The following is a 20,647-nucleotide window of genomic DNA, read 5'->3' as shown; positions in this document are numbered from 1 at the left end:
GTGGTGGTGACGGCAACGGGTGGTAGTGGTAACGATGTGGTTATTAATCTAAAGGTAATTGATGTAAATGTTAGTGTAGTTATTATATGGTTAACGGATATATCTTTTGTAAATAATTTTATTAAGAATTTTTTAAAGATATTAGATGAAAATATTTAAATTAATGAATAATGTAAAGATAGTTTGGATAAATATGGTTGGAAAATATTTCAAGGATATTATGGGTAGATTTAGTGTGTGGAAAATAACATATATAAATCTCCTCGTGTGTAGGTGCATACCTTATAATATTGTATATAAATCCCCCCCCTGTGATTTAATTACACCCTTTCATCCTAACGGGGGTGAGGCCTAGCTGTGTGTTTGCAAGTTTGATGGATTATCACGTATGTTTAGTTTTGATAAGGTGGGGATCAAACTTATAAATCTAAAAGGTCTCACATTCCGCTAAGAATTAATACTATGTAAGGAACGGATGGAAATGGTTTGAAATGACCGGATGAATCACATGTTGGATACTCTCTACCAAATGACCGGATGAACCACATGATCCTTCTTTTTCTCTCTTAATATCGGCTTTTGTTTCATTCATAATCTAAACTCAAAAATCATTTTATCAAGTCCTAATAGAGTAATAGGCATTTGGACATTTGGTGGTAATTAATTGTCACATTTATAAGGGTTGGCAACGGATGGAATATGGGTGCATGGTAGATGCGGCACCACCACTCAACACCGCCGCCAACACTCCACCACGCGTCGTAGTGTCAAATGGCGTGGTCATACCACGCACTCGACCACTCAATTGTTGCATGCATTTCGAGGTCCAACGGTTGGATTCTTAAACTTTTTAGCCGAGTTTTTTTTTTTTTTTTGTATCTTTTACCTTTTCACCTTTCCTATATATACTATACACTACATATATACACACAACTCTTTAATTTTAAATACCTTCTTCAAATACAAATCTCATTTTACCACAATCTACCTTCTTCATGTCTAATGGCAATCCAATGAATCTTCGTGATGTTAAAATGGCGATCCAAGTTCACCTGAATTATGTCTCCAGACACCGCACTGGAGTAAACAACGCTATCAAAGCGTGTCTGAAAACAAGGTGGCTTACTAAGCCCAAATCGACCGATTGGCAGCTCCCAATAAGGTTCGTAACCGCAACGAAAGTCAGTATCTCATGTATCTTCGTGAGAATATGGATTTGCGGAATCAAGTTATTTTTCAGCTTACCATCGCCTCTACGACTTTGACCACCACGCTACACCACGGGGTGTTCTGGCAAGGCAGTGTCAGTAATGGTGAGGATGTACCTTACTACTCTGACCCGGGGGAGGAGTACGTATCTCCTCCACCTGGTGACGTTGCCGGGTCACCTGAAACATAGCGCTACATTCATCGTAACGACGACGATAGTACTGTGGACTCGGACTATTCCGAGTGTTAGTATCTATGTATTTTAAAATTATTATGTTAGTTATGTTTTTATTTATTATGTAATGTTTTCGTAATGTTTTTTAAGTATTATGTATGTTTTATATTTATTTATTATGTAATGTTTTTAGTTTAATGAAAATTTAATGTTTAAATAAAATGAAAATTGTAAAATGAGTGATGAAGTGAGTGGTCGGATGCCAACAAAATTTAGATGAGTGGTGAGTGAGTGGTGGAGTTGAGGTGACATGTTGTGATTGGTTAGAAGTAAGTGGTGAAAAAAGAAATGAGAGGCGGGTTGCCAACACTCTAAAGAAGCTAGAAACATAAAGATGCCTTTGTCTTGGAGATGCATGAAGTAGTAATTACGAGTATAAATGTTCAAAAAAAAATAAAAATAATTACGAGTATATCATTTGAGTCTAAATCACTGATGCGGGTCTAAGTGTGGAACTCCTGGAAGAGAAGGTTATAATGTATTGGTTATGATCATTTCACTAGCTTGTATGGTCTAGTCAAAGGTATTTGGTATGAAATTATATGCGTTTATTATATATATTTAGTAAGTTAAAGGTAATTTTTAGTTTGAAAATGTTTGAGTTGATCTTGTATAAGTTTTAGTAAAATTCTTATAAGTTTGGTTGAATTTACGATAAGGTCATACCAAAATTTTTAAAAATAAGAGGTCAAATCAAATAATTTTACCGTTTTGTTTTTGGGTCGTTTTATAATACTAGTTAAGGAATGGATGAGATTGCTTTGAAATACGGGGTGAATCACATGATGCATACTCTCTACCAAATGCACAATTTATAATATTCTTAAAATTGATTTTTCTATTATATAATTAAACCAATGAATTTGATGAATTCAGTGCCACACAACAACTACTGTAATAACAATGGAGCCTACCGGGAACAACAACCTTCAAGTTGTGTTCCTCCCATTATTCGGTAAAAGTCATATGATCCCTTTAGTCCAGGTCGCAAGAGTATTTGCTGCCCATGGCGTTCGGTCAACAATCATCACTACCAAACACAATACACTTCTATTCAAACCTGACGTTGACCGCGATATCGCCAATGGCTACCCTATCGCGGTCAACACTATTACATTTCCAGCATCAGAGGTGGGGCTTCCCGTTGGAGTTGAGAACTTCAACGATGCCTCCACTCTAAATCTGGAATACAGATCTTTAGTTTATCGTGGCATGATGATGCTCCAGTCTGATATGGAACAAGTGATACGTGATCTTGCTCCAGATTGCATTGTTTCGGATATGTTCTTCCCATGGACCGTTGATTTAGCAGAAGAGCTCAAAATACCGAGGCTATTGTTTTACCCAAACTGTTTGTTTTCTCATTCTATTGTGCATAGCTTAAAAGTTTATGCTCCGGATGCTGATGATGCAAAGTTTCATTGTTCCAAATTTGCCGGATGAAATCACTTTGAAGAAGTCTCAAGTGTCAGATGAATCAAAACTAAACACGAGTTTGGGTCAAATGATAGAAACAATTCATCAATCCGAGATACGCAGTTTTGGGATTGTGTATCATACATTTTATGAAATGGAACCAGCATATGTGGATCACATGAAGAAGGTTAAGGGTGACAAGATATGGACTATTGGTCCTCTTATTGAGTTTTTTAAGAAAGACGAATGCAAAAGCGATGTATCATCATCAGCTGGGAGGCACACTTGTTTAAGTTGGCTAGATAATCAAAAACCAAAATCAGTCATTTATGTTTGCTTTGGGAGTATAGCAATACTCCCAAAAGCGCACATCACACAAATTGCATTGGCGTTAGAAGAATCTAAGCAACCGTTTATTTGGATGCATAGGAAGCACCCCAGTGATGCGCAAATTAGCCCATTTCCAGATGGATTCGAGGAAAGAATCAAGAAACAAAACAAGGGTTTGGTCATAACTAGTTGGGTGCCTCAAGTGGAGATATTGCAACACCCGTCTATACTAGTGTTCTTTAGTCATTGTGGTTGGGGCTCGGTCCTTGAGGCTATTGTTTCGGGTGTGCCATTAGTGACATATCCTCTGTTCGCCGATCAATTGTACCTCGAGAAGTTGGTGGTGGAGATCTTAAAAATTGGACTAGGAGTTGGAGTTGAAGTTTGGAACGCGTCTAGTGTAAATATTACTAGTCCGGTAATTGGAAAAAAGAGGATATTAGAAGCTTTGGAAATATTCACTTCTGGATCTTCCATAGCTAAAACAGTTATAAACAACTTACAAGAAATAACCAAGAAAACCAAACAAGCTGTTGAAGAAGGTGGATCTTCTTTCAACAATTTAACGGCTTTGATCGAAGATTTAAAAGCCTTAAAAGTTCTCTCAAAAGACTTGATCATATACAAGCAAGCAATCATTTCTTCATGCTTAATTTTCAAATGTTTCTGTTTTTATTATCTTTATCTTAATATTGAAGCCTATCTATGTAATGGATAATGGTAGATTATGTGTATTGTGTCTAAATTTGTGTTACAAACATAAACATAATGTGTCATTGTAAGGCTGCTAGCTCCCAACCACACGTCGTGGGGGATGTCTTCGTGAGCTCGTCGAATACGACATGGTTGGCAGTGGCTGCGTCATTGTAGGCAGTTTACATCAAAAATTAGACGTGTGAAGACAGAAGGGAGAGCGGGGAGAGCCGGAGAGGTGACCAAACATTAAAAGAAAAAAAATTAAAAACCATTGTTAAATATAATTAGATTCAGTTACAAAAATCTTATACATGATTTGTAAAAAAAATTTCAATGATTATTTTTATAGATTAATTAAGAGAAAAAAAATAGAATAAAAGTTATTTAAATTTTTTTTAGCAGACACTAATGAAATAAGTTTTCATAAAAAAGACTACACTTCTCTTTACTATATATATATATGTGAAGTAGGGATGTGTACGGGTTCAAACCCAGCCCGAACCGGGTAGACCCGTAACCCGAAAGTGCATTAAAAACGAAACCGCGACCCGGCCCGTTAACCTCCCGGGCAGGTCGGTTCGGGCACAGGTTTTTCTGGGTCGGGTTCGGGTTTTTAAGTATGACCCGGGAATGTTTATCATGTTGGGTTTTCACCTACTGTAATGAACTCTGCTGCTCGGATGTAATGAAACCTGCTGCTGCATATTGGAATTGTAGCATATGTCTCTTCATTCTTCGATTTTATTGGTGTAGAAGTCTTTGTAAAGAAGCTTAGATATATTGGATGTAAGTTACATATATACATAATACAATATATAATGGGAAATTGAGAATATATGGGCTGTAAAAGTAACCATGTATATTTAATGTTATCTATTTATCTTGAAATATGTAGATCCATGGGTTACAGGTTGTAAATATTAAATAACCAAATAATAGTAATATTTAATATTAAATTATTAAATGGAAAATTGAGAAATGTCAAACGACATTATTGGTTTGACTGAAACGTGTCCATTTCCACACCAGAATTTATGACCTCTTATACCTTATGAATATTATAAATATGAATGTAAAGTACATCCATTATTGGTTTGTCAAAGTGATCCTCTTTTCCATACCAGATACACCATCGTTATTTCTAGAAGTTATACACCAAAACTCCTCATCAACTAATACAACTTTGTATGTATTTTCTAGCAGGATTCGAATTTCTTCTTGAAGTATATACGACTTTGTCAATTTTATACAAATACCCATTATCTCCTCCTCTTCTCGACCGTTCACTCTCACTCTCTCCCACTCCCACCTTCCAAGCCGTAAACACTCTCAAATACTCAAAGATTTACATGGATAGTATTAATATATCAAGGTTCTTGCAGCAACTTCGGGTTTTGCCGGTTTTGAACCGGCCCGACCTGAGAACCGAAACTCCATAAAAAACTGAACCGAAACCCGACCCATTAAACTCTCGGGTCAGTCGGGTCAGATTCGCACGGGTTTGAGGCGGGTCACGGGTCTTCGGGTCTTTTGTTCATCCCTATTATGAAGTACATGAATTATCCTTACAATAAAGAAAACGTGTTAAATGAAAAAGGTGCATTATGTGAGGCATGATTGTATGAGACGCATATGAACCGTTTGTGTAATTTACTAATTTTCAATCTCATTGGATTACATTATTCGTACTTACTCCGTAGTCCGTACTACAAAATGTAAGGGATGCATGTGAACCGTTGGTGTAATTTTCAATCTATTTATAATCCAACACCACCTTTCAATCTATATCTATTTACCAAATGCACGAGATGCATGTTACCTTTAAGTCACTTTGTTGGTATTATTGAAACTGATAGTGTTCCTTGAAGTTGATGGGACCAATAATAAACTTGCATACTATGTATCTAATATGAATGTCTAAGTAGTAATCTTTATATAACTAAGAGAGGTTAGGTAAAATCTTTCTTTACATGACATTTATGTATTTTGCTTAGTTGTAATTTTTTCAAATATTTAATACCTTTTTATGTCATTTTTAGATTATTATTAAATTAAATTATTAAATTAACAAAATTTGAGATCTTATCTAAATATACTCAATAAAATAACATAAGATATATACGTAGACAAGATAGTTAATGTATTCGATTTTCGTTCCTCGATAATTAGTTTTAGTCATTAAAGTTTAACCTCACAAATATATGTATATTTAATTAATAGTATAAAGATTTATGTTTAAGACATATTTCAGAACTCAAAATTTCATTATATATTTTTTAAACTTTTGATTATTTAATTTAGATTTTCAAATTTATTACTCATACTAACATACTAATACTTATTAATCGATCTATCAATCTATCTATAACTAAGAAAAAATATGTTAGGTTTTATGTGACTACTTCTAATTTTAACAAATCAACATTTTTTATAATTGTCAAGTTCTTATGTTTTTCTATTTAATTTTAATATTAATATACATTTCAACTTATCAAATCGTAATGTTAATCATTGATAAGTTAACAGGAAAGGATTTCTTAAAGTTGCCATGTTAGTCAAATCTTGGCCTTTAATTAAAATCAAGGGTCAAGATTTAAAACTCATCTTTAAATTTTGACCTTTAATTTCAATCCAATGGCCAAGATGTTTCCAACTTGATCAATCAAGTTAAAAACAACTTTAGGGAATCCCTTCCCTAAGTTAGGAATGAGTAATGGTTAAATAATATAATTGTCATGTCATATTTTGCTCAGTTATTACTTTCTTTTCTATTTTTTTTTTTATGTATTTATATTATATTATATTTATTTTTTAAATGTTTTTTATAACTTTTTTTATTATAAGTGTTTTATTGTTTTTAATTTAGTTATTATTATTATTATATTATTATTATTATTATTATTATTATTATTATTATTATTATTACATATAAATTTGTTATAACTTAATATTACCTATAATTAATCATATCTTAACATACTTGACATATATGATATACTCATAAATTATAATTTTACTATTTGCATCAGTCGTAATTTGATAGTTTTTAACTTTTTATAATACCATAAACTATAAATAACACTGTAATTGTCTGGATATATTTTTTTTTACGTTCTAATTAAGGCCCGGACAATGTCCGGATTTAATCTAGTTGATTTATAAATTATTATTTTACATATAAAGTTAACTTTTGTTAATCATTATCCAAATACAAGAAAAAAAACATAAAATTATATTTATCGAATTCTCATATGTGCTGAAAGTATAGATTGTGCTATAGTATTTTACTTACTACCCTACTCATTAATTTTTCGAAAAAGTATAGATTGTCCTGTAGCAATGTCGATATTATCAGAGTCGGCACAACAACATATTTGGGCTAGGCCATCCTTTTAAGGCCCCCAAGTAGCCAAGGCCTCAATTTTTATTATGTTTTGGGCTTTTTTTGTTAGAAAAGAACCAATGTTTTAAATACCGGTATTTTGGTCGTATCGGTCAAATACTTAGTACCGGTATACTGGTCGGTACGTACCGACACGGTAATTTAATTTTTGTATTTTTATAGAAATCCTACAAAACTTGTTACAATTTAACGAAAATAGTCAAAATATAAGTACGATCCACTCAAAAATAATACCAAATAGGTACTTCATAACAAAATATAAGTTTTAAAGTTACAAATAACATAACATAACATCAAAGTATCAAATTTCAAAAAAAAATCAAAATACCGGTATTACCATTCCGGTAATACCAGAAAATACCGGAAATATCGGCCGGTATTGAATAGTGAAAATATCGGACAAAATACCGGGATAGTTGTACCGGGGTACCACCCGGTATCCGATATTCCGGGTAATACCGGCCGGTACGTACCAGTATTTAAAACACTGAGAGGAACTGAGCTTTTTTTTTTTTTTTTTTTTACAAGCATGGTACTCGCGCAATGCGGCGACGGTGGTGGGGAAAGCGGTTTAGTGGTGTCGGAGATGGTACTATTTGTCATTGGTGGTAGTGGCGGTGTGAAGTGGTGTAGGTTGATGTAATTATGATAATAAAACATTTTTAGAATATAAGGACTTAAAGTGTTAATTATTTTAATAATGGTTTAGAGTGTAAATTAATTCATTAAGGGCAAATTTGGTATTTAAAAAAAACTCTTTTCATAGTGGGTATTTATTAAAAGTAATTTAGTAATTCTGTATGTAACTATTGTGTAATTATTTTTAAAAATGGGGATGTAATAATTTTTATAAATGAATATAGATGACATATGCATGTGGTAATACTTCAAACCCTTCAAGTATCAAATGTTTATTTAACTTAAAAGTAGAATAACAATGTTAGGGTCCGTTTCTTTTTTTAGTCATTAAGTGTTGAGTGTATTAAGTGGCTGAATACATTAAGAATGTCTGTATGTATTAAGTAAAATATATGTAATTGACGGTTATTTTTGTTTATTAAGTCAAAAAAGAAACATGAAATTGGACTGAATGATTAAGTTCTTAACTATTAAGTGTATTTAGTAAAAAGAAACAGGAACTATTAAGTGTATTAAGTAAAAAAGGAACAGGGCCTAGACTAAGACAAACACAATGGAAAATCGTTAGAATATATAGTACAATTGTTGAGGGGTTGGATCAGGATAAACAGAGATCGGGGGATTTTTGTTAGAGGCTTTAAAAAGAGGCAAACCAAACTTGGTACCGCTTAAGGACATTAAAAATTTAAGTCGGATATTATATGTAAAAAAATCTCTGATTTCCCTCTTGATTATGATTATTTATTAAATTAAATTAAATATAATAATATAACCCATTCTAGGATATGTAATTTTTTATTTTATTTTTTTTTAAAAGGTGAATCACGATTCAAATACCCAATGGGGGGAAAACCCCCTATGAATCCGCTCGAATGCAAGACGATTAATAGAGGTAAACCTTGCTCTCTCAGACTTGAACTTGGATATACCCAAGTCAAGCCTCATAAAAATACTACCTATATTTCAAAGTTTATGAAATGGAGATTCGAACCTGAGACCTAATGGTCGGATGTGTGGAGTTCGTTCTCACTTCCACCGCCAAAAACCGAAGAGCAAGAATTCATAATGGGCTTATTTTCATTATTTTTGTGTGTGATATCATTCGCATGAGAGGCCCAAAAACACAAATAATTATGTCTAGCGGCTCCAAGAAAAAAAAAAGATGACATATGGTTTTGTTAATGTTTTTGTTCCATCCGTAAGAAGCCATAGTCAACAGCAACAACGTGTTTTCTTATTTCGCGGTTTGATTTTTTGCTTCATGTTCTATGATTGTCACGAACCATGCATACTCGAATAACGCACTCCATTTGATATTCTAATAATGTCATATTTGATCATTTTAAAATGACATATTTGATCATTTTAAAACCCATTTAACATATGTCTAATAATGATTTATTACTCCTCTAAGTTTTTTACCTTTAAAATACCTAAAATTTTTAACCCTATTACATTATAAAACATTTATTCTCTTCGATTTTTTCAACGGAGTTGATAACCTCAAAATACCTCTTTTTACCCCACTAATTTAAACATCTCCACCTAAAATACCTATAATACCGTTAAATGAAATTATCTACAACATCTGCATCGCACAAACAATAGTCTAGCCCAGACTAACATAACTAACACAATCTGAATTTATTTAATACTTAATACTCTTAATAACATTTACCTTTTAACATCAATGATTTACATTACTCATCGTCGTCACTACCACCAGTCGCCACCATCATGCCGCCACTATCACCATCACCACCGAATCGTGTGAGCATTCGTCTAATTTGGAATTTTCATAATAAAAATACAATTAAGATATGTTTCTCTCCCTCAATATCTCTAATCTCCCTTTTACACAATTCACCTTATCACACACTAAACCTTAAAGTTACCATCAAACTTCGGTTAAACTCAAATTCATACTTTACACATAAAGTAAATTGGTTGATCAGGGTTGGACCGACTCACAAGAATTCTTTACTTCCTTTTTGTTTTGTTGTCTATGATTAGCAAACTAATTACAGCAATAATTATAAAATGACCTCAAAATACAACAGGAATGAGTTTCGTTACATTTTAGCTTCTCAACTGATTTAACCCTTTTCTATACTTTACCCCATATCAACCAATTTACTTTATAAATTGCCATTCTATCTAATCACAACCACAAACAACCATCTATTAAATAAATATGCATATGTAACTAAGCCAAAACGATAAACTAGATTTAAATTTAGTTATAACTATATAAGACACATATCAAGATTAATTTCTTTATAGGATCAAACCTTGCCATTGGACAAAGTAGATGCAGAAGTTGTGTTGTGGCTATCAAATGAGAACCAAATTAAAATGAGAACAAGTGAGATTACTTAAAAACTATATTTCGATGCATTAAAAGTCCATAAAACTGGCATAGTGCATAACTAATTATCATTATTTAAGTGTTTAACAATACATTGATCCGTCAAAATCAAAAAAATCACGTTTTTTGTTGGATGCATCATTTATTTTGATGAATATGCATCCAAGATGGATCCACAAAACAAAAAACATGATTTTTTCAATTTTGACGGATCAATGTGTTGTTAAACACTTAAATAATGATAATTAGTTATGCACTATGTTAGTTTTATAGAGTTTTAATGCATCAAAATGATGATTTTAAGTGTTCTCGATCGTTTTTATTTTAAAATTGTTCTCATCGGAGTGTAACCCTATATATATATATATATATATATATATATATATATAATATTTCAAAAACGTGTCAATTAGAAGTGGTTTGTAGAAATTTGTGTTTTAGTTCTAATACATCACTATCGTCTATCCATGTAATTCCGTTTAGGCGGGGTGTGACAATATTTGAGCTCGAAAGTGGAAGGTTGAAAGGGACAAACAATGTCATTCAATGTGATTGACAGATTACATCGAGGCTCACTACTAATCATCCATCTAAAAGAAATTAATTACTTTGAGTTATATTTTGATTTGTTAACTGTCTATTTAACTTCAAATCATCAAATCCTCGAGAGTCGAGACATGCCTATTTTACAGGGACCAACATCATCATCCTTAAAAAGTGACAAAATTTTTTTTTGAAAAGAGAAGTTATTTAAAAATCGAAGGTGACATTTATTGATCATAGATCCAACTGGTACCGTCATTATGTGACCACATGACCCACAGATGAAGGCTGCAAGTCATTCATATCTTGGCAAAGACAAGAGGGGAAACTATATTTAATGACCCATGTGTGAGAATAATGACTCACCGGGCAAGAGTTCTATATGTTTTGCACTTTGGGTACCAAAATGGTACATGAGATCAGAAGGACCAACCACTTACTTTTTAATTTTAAATAGAAGGTCACACCAGACGACCAGTAAAGCAAGATTTCATAGACATTTCTTATCATTCTTTAAAATTTGGTTTCTAAGTCTGGTCGTCTAGATGTGGGTTAAAGACAAGAGTTTTCCTCACGTTTCCTCTAAAATTACCGTTGGATATATAAATAGGAAATGCCATTGAGTTTAAATTTAACCCTTACAAAAAAGGGAAAATGGACATTGACGTTTTGAACGGACGAGAAACATGTGAGCACTTGATTACTCACTAACAAATGCACAATATATTATTCTATTATATAAACAAACGAGATACATGCCGGCCGGCCAACACTTGTTTCATACTCACTACCAAATGCGAAATTTGTTATTGTATTATATAATTTAACGAGATCGATACATGCCAGGCACTTGATTCAAACTCACTACCAAATGCACAATTTATTATTCATATTACCAAATTCATAATCTTATTCATTTTCCTGTTATATAAACTAGTAAAATCGTGAAGGAAGTATTAATTAGAAAGCACCACAACAATTAGAAGCCAATAACAAAATGGCATATACCGACAACAACATTAACCTTCATGTTGTGTTCCTCCCAATATTCGGCATGAATCACATGATCCCATTAGTCCAGGTCGCAAGAATATTTGCTTCCCGTGGCGTTCGGTCAACAATCATCGCTACCAAGCACAATGCACTTCCATTCAAAACCGACATTGACCGTGATATTGCCAATGGTTACCCTATCGCGGTCAACACTGATCTTACGTTTCCAGCTTCAGAGGTTGGGCTTCCGGTTGGAGTAGAGAACTTCAACGATGCCACCTCTCAAAATCTCGAATATAGGCCAGCAGTCTTTCGTGGCATCATGATGCTCCAGCCTGATATGGAACAAGTGATACATGATCTTGCACCAGATTGCATTGTTTCGGATATGTTCTTCCCATGGACTGCTGACCTGGCGGAAGAACTCAAAATACCGAGGCTGCTGTGTTACCCTAACTGTTTGTTTTTCCATTCTATTGTGCATAGCTTAAAGGTTTATCCGGACGCTTATATGACACAAGATGATGCTGAAAAGTTCATTGTTCCTAATTTGCCTGATGAAATCAAGCTGAAGATGTCTCAGGTGTCCGATGAATCAAAACCGAACACCAGTATGGGTCAAACGATAGAAAGAATTCACCAGTCAGAGAAACGCAGTTATGGTATTATTTATCACACGTTTTATGAAATGGAACCAGCATATGTGGATCACATGAAGAAGGTTAAAGGTGACAAGATATGGCCTATCGGTCCTCTTGTTGAATTTTTTAGGAACAACGAATGCAAAAGCGATGTACCATCATCATCGGCTGAGAGGCATACTTGTTTAAGTTGGCTAGATAATCAAAAACCAAAATCAGTCATATATGTTTGCTTTGGAAGTGTAGCAATACTCCCAAAAGCACACATCACAGAAATTGCCTTGGCGTTAGAAGAATCTAAGCAACCGTTTATTTGGGTGCATAGGAAGAATCCAGGTGAAGAAATCACCCCATTCCCTCAAGGATTCGAGGAAAGGATCAAGATGGAAAACAAGGGTTTGGTCATAACTAGTTGGGCGCCCCAAGTTGAGATATTGCAACACCCATCCATACTAGTGTTCTTTAGTCACTGTGGTTGGGGCTCCGTCCTTGAGGCTGTGGTTGCAGGTGTGCCATTAGTGACATATCCATTGTACGCCGATCAATTTTACATCGAGAAGCTGGTGGTGGAGCTCTTAAAGATTGGAGTGGGAGTTGGGGCGGAGGTTTGGAACGCATCTAGTGTAAATATTACTAGCCCGGCCATTGGAAAAGGGAGCATATTAGAAGCCTTTGAAAAATTTACTGATGGATCTTCCATAGCTGAAACCATTACAAACAACTTAAAAGAAATAAGCAAGAAAGCCAAACAAGCTGTTCAGGAAGGTGGATCTTCTTTCAACAACTTAGCAGCTTTGATTGAAGAACTAAAAGCCGTTAAATTCTCCCGAAAGACATGATCATACAAGCCATCATTACTTCATCCTTTTCAAATGTTTCTTTTTTTCTTCTCTTTATCTTAATCTTGAAGCCTATTTATGTAATGAAATAATGATAGATATAGATATATAATAAATTAAAGGAAGATGATTTTATTGAATTAAAAGCATCCCAAATGTTTGCCTAGTACATGACCGGAATCAACACCATCAGCCAGTGCCCATGGTCAGCAAAACCTAACCATGTCAAGACAAGCTTGACCTTGACCCAATTGCTACAAAACCTGGGCAAGTGCGATGGTAAACAAGGCACACACACACCAAGGGTTACAGTCAATAAAACCAGACTTCACCGAGGATCCAACAGAACTGGACAACCGAACAATCAAATTTGTAACAGAATTTCTAAGAGTACAAAGAAGACACTTAAATACACTTTAAACTACAACTTCTCAAGCAGGGGCATTAGTAAGATTATATGTACTGTACAACACCCACAAGCCAGAACACAAGGACCGAGCCTCTGCAACCACACCCAACTGAGATCACTTCTTTTGGCGCTTTTGTTCCGTCTGAAGAAACATCAACGAAACAAAAGCAAGAGAATTAAATCAGAAAACGAAATGAGAAACTCCTCTCTAAATCCAAATCGAGAACATGGATACAACTGTAGTATAATCATTTGCCTATCTATTTCTATCCTTCCTTTTCTCTCTTCATACTGGGTTTGTTTTCTTCACACTTTAAATTCAAGAATGCATTTTATGAACTCCTATTACAGTAATAGGCTCTTAAGAGCTGTAGGGGGCTGAATCAACTTTTAAAAAGAAGCTAGAAACATAAAATTGCGTTTATATTGAGATGCATGCGATGAAGCAATATCATTTAGCGTTTATCACAGAGTAAGAGGTCAAACTAGGTCAAAAATAAAGTAAATTGGTTGATCGGGTATGGACCTACTTACAAAGACTTCTTTATTTCTTTTCTTTTTTTGTTATGTATGATTAGCAAACTCAACTGCTTTAACTCGCAAAGACTACTGAATTACAACAATAATGATAAAACGACTTCAAACTAAAACTCTAATGATTTGTCACCACACTAGAGCTACTCAACCAATTTAATCCATTTTCTTGGTAAATAAGATGTAACTTAACCCAGATCACCCAATTTACTATACTGTACATAGGTCGAAATTGCAATCCTAATCACAACCACAACCAGCTATTAATCAAATAAATAAGGGGTATGGATATGTCACCATGCCAAACCAACAATTTAGATTCAAATTGAGATATAAGACACATACGCCATGACCTAAATTGATAAAGATTTCTTTATATGATCTCACCTTGCCATTGGCCAAAGTGGATGCAGAAGTTTTGTTGTGAGGTCTTTTACCATCCAAGGATGTGCAATCGGAACATGTAAAGCTATCTAGTTGCTTTGCCTGATCGATAGTCATATTCAAACAAGCAGGATGATACCTGCATATCACACAGCAGAACGATATAAAAAGATCAAACTATATGCTATCATGGCAAAATTTTGGATTACAAACACACAAGATGTAGCAAGGAGGGAAGAACGTAGACAAGCTATGAAAACTTTTAGAAGAACCTATATCCTACAAGAAAGAGAAATTAACCGAGTGTTAAAATATTGATTATATTGTACCATACCAGTCTTTGCAAGCTTCACACTGGACCATCAAGTCATCAGGATTATATGGCATCTCACATTTACAATACCTTTAAAAAAAAGAGGAGAAGAGTAATTTAACGTCTTAAAAAAATGATATGATCAATCAACAAACATGAAGGGCAGAACTTACACTGCAACACGGTCAGGTGTGAACCCACCAGTGGAAGCCTTGTACTCAAATCGGCAAAAGTAGTCCTCTATTCCAACATCCTCAAGCTTGGTGTAATTCTTAAATGTGTGAACAATACACTTATCTTCAATTGTATGAGCACTTTGAATATCATAGTGGTCAGACAAGAAGAGCTCTTTTATTCCATGAAACTGTCTTCTTCCTCCCATTGATTCTTCTGGGCGATAGTACCATCTACAACGAACCTTCACGTTACCCTTTACATCAGCCTCAATACTTTCTATACGAGCCACATATGGGGCTTTCTCGTTCTCCGCAGATCTCATCAACACAGAATCCCCAACTTCAAAAGCATATGAAGACAATGAAAGCAGAAGCTCATTTTCTTAATTTAACTCATAGCACACTAAAGAAACAGGTATTACATTAATAAAGATAAAGGCAAAGGCAAAAGAACAATGATGAAGGATACCGATTATGCTACATCGATCACATGCACACGAATAACAGTGAACGTTATGTATATATTAATGTGTGGTGTTCCATGAAAGGTAAAAACACTAGAACATGAAGAGAAAAAAAAAGAGTTATTTCATAAAAGGTACCACCAGCATTGGTCTATTTATGCATTGGGTGAGTAGGTATCACACTTCGTATCTACTCATAAAAAGGTAACCAACATTCAAGAATTTCGTTTGACAAAGCCATTAACCTAATTCATATATATGCCACCAGTTACCAAAGCACCAGTTACTTTCAAACTTACTAGCACACCATCATTTTTACTGGAAAACCATCTCAAAAGTTATCACGGGTTATTTTTATCAAACTTATTCACATGTGAAATGAAAATGGAAACGCAAAACAAAAATCAAAGCATAGCTAATTACCTTCTTATGCTAGAACCTCTTTTTAACCCTAAAAAAGATTCATCCAGTGTAGTTACACGCATACTTATTTAGTTATTTTCCATGCAAATCAAACCCATAATTCATGTCACATTTCCCATCAGTTAGTATACAAATAATTATGACATCAAAAACCTGATTCTTAAAATTCAAACACTACACAAATCAATCAGACTAACCCTAACCCAACTAGGCACAAAAATTTAAAAAGAGAAAAAGAAGATTATCTTCCTACTAATTACTAGCTCATAAGTGCCTAAAACCTGCAACTAGGGCTATAAATGAACTGAATAGATCATGAACCGTTCGGCGTTCGTGTTCATTCGTTTAGATAAATGAACGTAAGTGAACACAAAAAATTGTTTGTATAGTAAAAGAAACGAAAAAGAACAAACCTCTCCGTCGTTCCTTTATGTTCATGAACGTTCGATATTCTGTTGGTGAACACTTTGTTCGCTTATGTTCGTAAATAGTCATTCGTGAGCAATCGTTCGTTTGCGTTCATGAACATTCGTTCGTTTATTTTCCTTTACATATATCAATATTAATCAACTGTATTCTTAAAAATTAGTTTAAATATAAATATTTCTTTTATATCATATATATATATAAAGAAAAGCGAATATGTTGTTATGTACCTAAGCTTAGTTATAGATTAAATTGGGCTTCCATGTTTTTTATAGATTAAAATATTAAGAAGTGAGGGGTTGATACTCAAACTTAGGTATATAATAGTCACATATTCACATTCCTCATATATATATATATATATAAGTGTAAATTAAGTTGTTAATACCTAGTTTCTATATTTTAAGAGAAGTTTAAATATAAATACTTCTTATATATTGAAAGCATGTGATCGTGTGATATTGGGCTCGAAGTTAAAGCCTATAACCCTGTTTTTTGGAAATGAGAGGATATAAACCCCGTTTGTGTTCGTTTTATTCGTTTACAGCCCTACCAGTAACTTGAGTCCCGGAATAAGTGACGGAACTTGACCATCTTTTTAAGGGGGGCTGTTATACTAACATCGAGATACAGTTATCCTATCTTCTATGAGAAATGAGTAAAATACTGTTTGAGAAAGATCCCTTTTTAAAGATAAAGGTAATGTTATTAAAAAAAATCATATTTCATTTTGTTGTTAATGAGGATTGAACCCTAAATTCTTCAAACTAATAAAAGGGAGAAACTTTTAGATTCTTTATCATATGATTACGTATAAACTAACATACACTTAAAAACTTAAGATTGTTAATATTATAAAACATTAAACAAGTTAAGGTTACTTTTTCCTTTATAAACAAATTTGGTTGTTTACGTGTATGAATGCGCACCACTATCACTAAATACTTTGATTAAGTTATTATATATTGACTTTGTAAAACTTTCTTATGTAAATTTTGTAGTTACAACTAAGATCCTTGGAGGGGCTACAACCCCCTCTCGTCCCTTATAAGTTCCGTCCATGTCGGAATCTAAAATCATTAATCTAAATTACACACAGCATTGATAATAATTCTTGTTTCCACTGTTGTTCATCTAGCAAAAATCTAATTCCCTTAATCCCATGCACACAAATAACGGTGAATGTTATGCTACAGCTATCATATGCGCACAGATAATAGTAAATGTTGTGCTACAGCTATCACATGCACACAGATAACGGTGAACGTCATGCATACATAAATGTGTGGTGTTCGAAGAACTTCAACAAGAGTACTCATTTAAAGTTAAAACACTAAAACATCAAAAAGAAAAAAAAAACTAGTTAAGTAGTTATTCCATTTTAGGTACCACCGGCATTGGTCTAATTATGCTTTAGGTGAGTGGGTATCGCACTTCGTATCTAACTCATAGAAAACTCATAGAAAGGTAACCAACTATCAAGAATTCCATTTACAAAACCATTAACCTAATCCATATACATGCCACCAGTTACTTTCAAACTTTACTGGCACACCATCGTTTTTGTCCAGAAAACCATCACAGAAATTTTCACGGTTTTTTATTTATTTTTATCAAACTTATTCACATGTGAATCGCAAATGGAAAAGAAAAACAAGAAATCAAACCATAGTTAGTTACCTTCTTATACTAGAACCTCCTATTTAACCTACAAAATATTCATCCAGTGTATGTACACGCATATACTTGTCATCCATGTAAATCAAACCCATAATTCATGTCATATTTCCCATCAGTTGTAGTAAAACAATTAATTACACTAAGGTATCAAATACAGTAAACGGGTATACAAATAATTATGGCATCAAAAACCCGATTTTCAAAACTCAAACCCTTCATAAATCAATCACATTGACCCTAACCCAAATAGGCACACAAATTCAAAAAACAAAAAGAAAAATAAGATAATCTTCCTACTGAATTCTAGCTCACAAGTACCTAAAACTTGAAACCCGGGTCCCGGAATCTAGAATTTTTAATCTAAATTACACATAGCATTGCTAATAAGTCTTATTTCCACTATTGTTCATCTATCCCTTAATCCCAAAAAATAAATAAATAACAAAAATTATACCTTTATTATTAACAACATCAAATATCACAATTACAATCTAACAAGCTCAAATAATAAAATCTTCCAAAAAAAATTCATAAAAAAAGAAAATTTTGAAAAACCCATGATTCCAAATCTGAGAATGAAATCTAAAAACGGGTGTGTGTATATAGACATAGATATAGATATAGATATACCTTTGACAACTTTATTAGTACCCTTGATTGTGTAAGAATCCAAGTCTCGTTTGGTGGGTCTACTTGTCTTAGCCATATGGTTTGACCCGAGAGATGTTTGAAATGGGGTTACAAACAAAGATTCCGATTGAAAGATATTTTTTTATGGGATCTGAAACGGTAAAGATTAATCGAAAAGTCAGGGGGGCAGTGTTGGTGTGGTACTGGTGTGTCTTAAAATGGAATTTCTTATTTTTAGCCCTAGCTGATTTCTGTTCTCACTAGTCACTACTAATGTCATATGCAAAAAAATTATTACAAAGTAATTAGTCGTGAGTCGTAACAACGTGACTGACTAACTAATTGGTAAGTTTCATTTTTGTTTTTTTAAACCAGGTCCACGTTATAAAAATAAAATTCTCTTACCCAACGAGCAAGAAAAACTTTATTTTAATCGAACCAAAGTATAACGATTAATAAAATTAAAGCTCTTGCCTTTTCCGGTTTCGAACTTAGGTCTCTCAGCAACAAGCCTTCATCACTAAAGTGAAAAAAAAAAGTCTAAAGTTTACAATTTTTCAATTTTTGTCTCCGGGACAACTACGTTATTTTTTTCCGTCAAGTTATCCTACGCGAGTAAGACATGAGGACAAGAAAGTCATTTCACATTTTTCGTAAATTGCAGTTTTCATCTCCCAGGTTGTTAAAATTTACTTTTCATCTCCTAAAAAAAAATAATCATGTATAACTTTTCTACAAAACATTTTTTAAATAAATTCGTCTTTCATGTTTTCATAATTAACTTATAAATATCATTTATAAATTTATCATTCCGGAGATACATTTGAATTATCGGTTTTTCTATTATATTTATAATATTTTCATTTATAAAATTATAAGGTTTTTTATTTATATTTACTTGATAACTTACTTTATTTTTAAAAATCATATTAACTTACATTATATGGATTAAGGTGGCGTTTGTTTAGGACTTAATTAATTAAGTTATGAATTAATCAAAAATACTTAATCCATTAAGTAATCAAACGTGTTTGTTTTTTTTTTTTACTTAATAAACAAAAAACAACTGTGTTGACTTAATGCATACAGACATTACTTATTTATTCAGTCGCTTAATCAATTCAGTCACTTAATGGTTAAAAAACAAATAAGTCCTAAATCTAGTATAATAATAAACTAATAACTAATTTTTTTTAACCTTTTGATATCCTTTTTCTTTCTTTTTCATTTTGTTTATTAAATTAAAAAAATAAAATAGATTAAAAAAACTATTTATTTACTCTTCCATTATTATAAATAAATCATCTCCTTCGATTGGTAATAAGAATAGGCGTCCTTGTGATGATTAATTTCGTCCCAAATTGATGTTTTTGTCAAAAGACGTTAGTTTTTTGGTTTTAACCTTCAACACATTTCCCTGAAGTCACTTATTCATCCACTGCTTGTTCGAAGGTGCTCTATGGTCACTCACATCTTAATATGGCTCAACACTTTGAATTTAGCTAAACCTTCCACCATACGATCACTTTTTAGTTTTGACACAGACCCCAACATTCTACCAAGCAAATGCGAGTACATCAATCTAGTGATGCTAGCATATTGTTGGACGATATGGAAGATTAGAAACAAATGCATTTTTTTCCAATAAGACCTCATCACTCCGATTAGCATTAAGGACACTAAGTCGGTTAGTTTATTATGGTTAACGACCCGATCTTAAAGTCCTCATGTTAATTGGCCCCATTGGTGTAAATTTAGTCTTTAATTTCCTTTGTATCTTGAACTCCGACACTCCGTTGTGTTTCTAGCTTTGCGTTAGTTTTATATTTCTAATTATATTGAATATCCAAAAAGAAAAAAAAAAAAAAAAAAACCTTTGACTCATTTTAAAACAAT

The 20,647-nt window shown here is 33.2% G+C and overlaps 2 protein-coding genes and 1 pseudogene across 2 annotated transcripts; 2 read left to right on the top strand and 1 right to left on the bottom strand.

Annotated features, from left to right (window-relative positions):
- Positions 1-2,317: 2,317 nt before the first annotated feature.
- On the top strand, positions 2,318-3,943 carry LOC122582964 (annotated as a pseudogene).
- Positions 3,944-11,836: 7,893 nt separating this feature from the next.
- Positions 11,837-13,376, top strand: LOC122583206 (nuatigenin 3-beta-glucosyltransferase-like). Its single transcript, XM_043755632.1, has one exon. It carries the CDS (start codon positions 11,837-11,839, stop codon positions 13,310-13,312), a length of 1,476 nt encoding a protein of 491 aa, XP_043611567.1. The 3' UTR covers positions 13,313-13,376.
- A 43-nt stretch (positions 13,377-13,419) lies between these two features.
- On the bottom strand, positions 13,420-19,006 carry LOC122582614 (chromatin remodeling protein EBS). Its single transcript, XM_043755032.1, has 5 exons — positions 18,752-19,006; positions 15,126-15,468; positions 14,974-15,042; positions 14,643-14,778; positions 13,420-13,863 (listed from the first exon to the last, which is right to left on the bottom strand). Exons 1-5 carry the CDS (start codon positions 18,825-18,827, stop codon positions 13,837-13,839), a joined length of 651 nt encoding a protein of 216 aa, XP_043610967.1. The 5' UTR covers positions 18,828-19,006; the 3' UTR covers positions 13,420-13,836.
- Positions 19,007-20,647: the final 1,641 nt, after the last annotated feature.

The sequence above is a fragment of the Erigeron canadensis genome, chromosome 9 (genome assembly GCF_010389155.1).
Source record: "Erigeron canadensis isolate Cc75 chromosome 9, C_canadensis_v1, whole genome shotgun sequence".
In the NCBI taxonomy this organism is placed as follows: Eukaryota; Viridiplantae; Streptophyta; class Magnoliopsida; order Asterales; family Asteraceae; genus Erigeron; species Erigeron canadensis.
The sequence above is the reverse complement of the archived record's forward strand: the minus strand, read 5'-3'. Positions and strand labels throughout refer to the sequence as shown.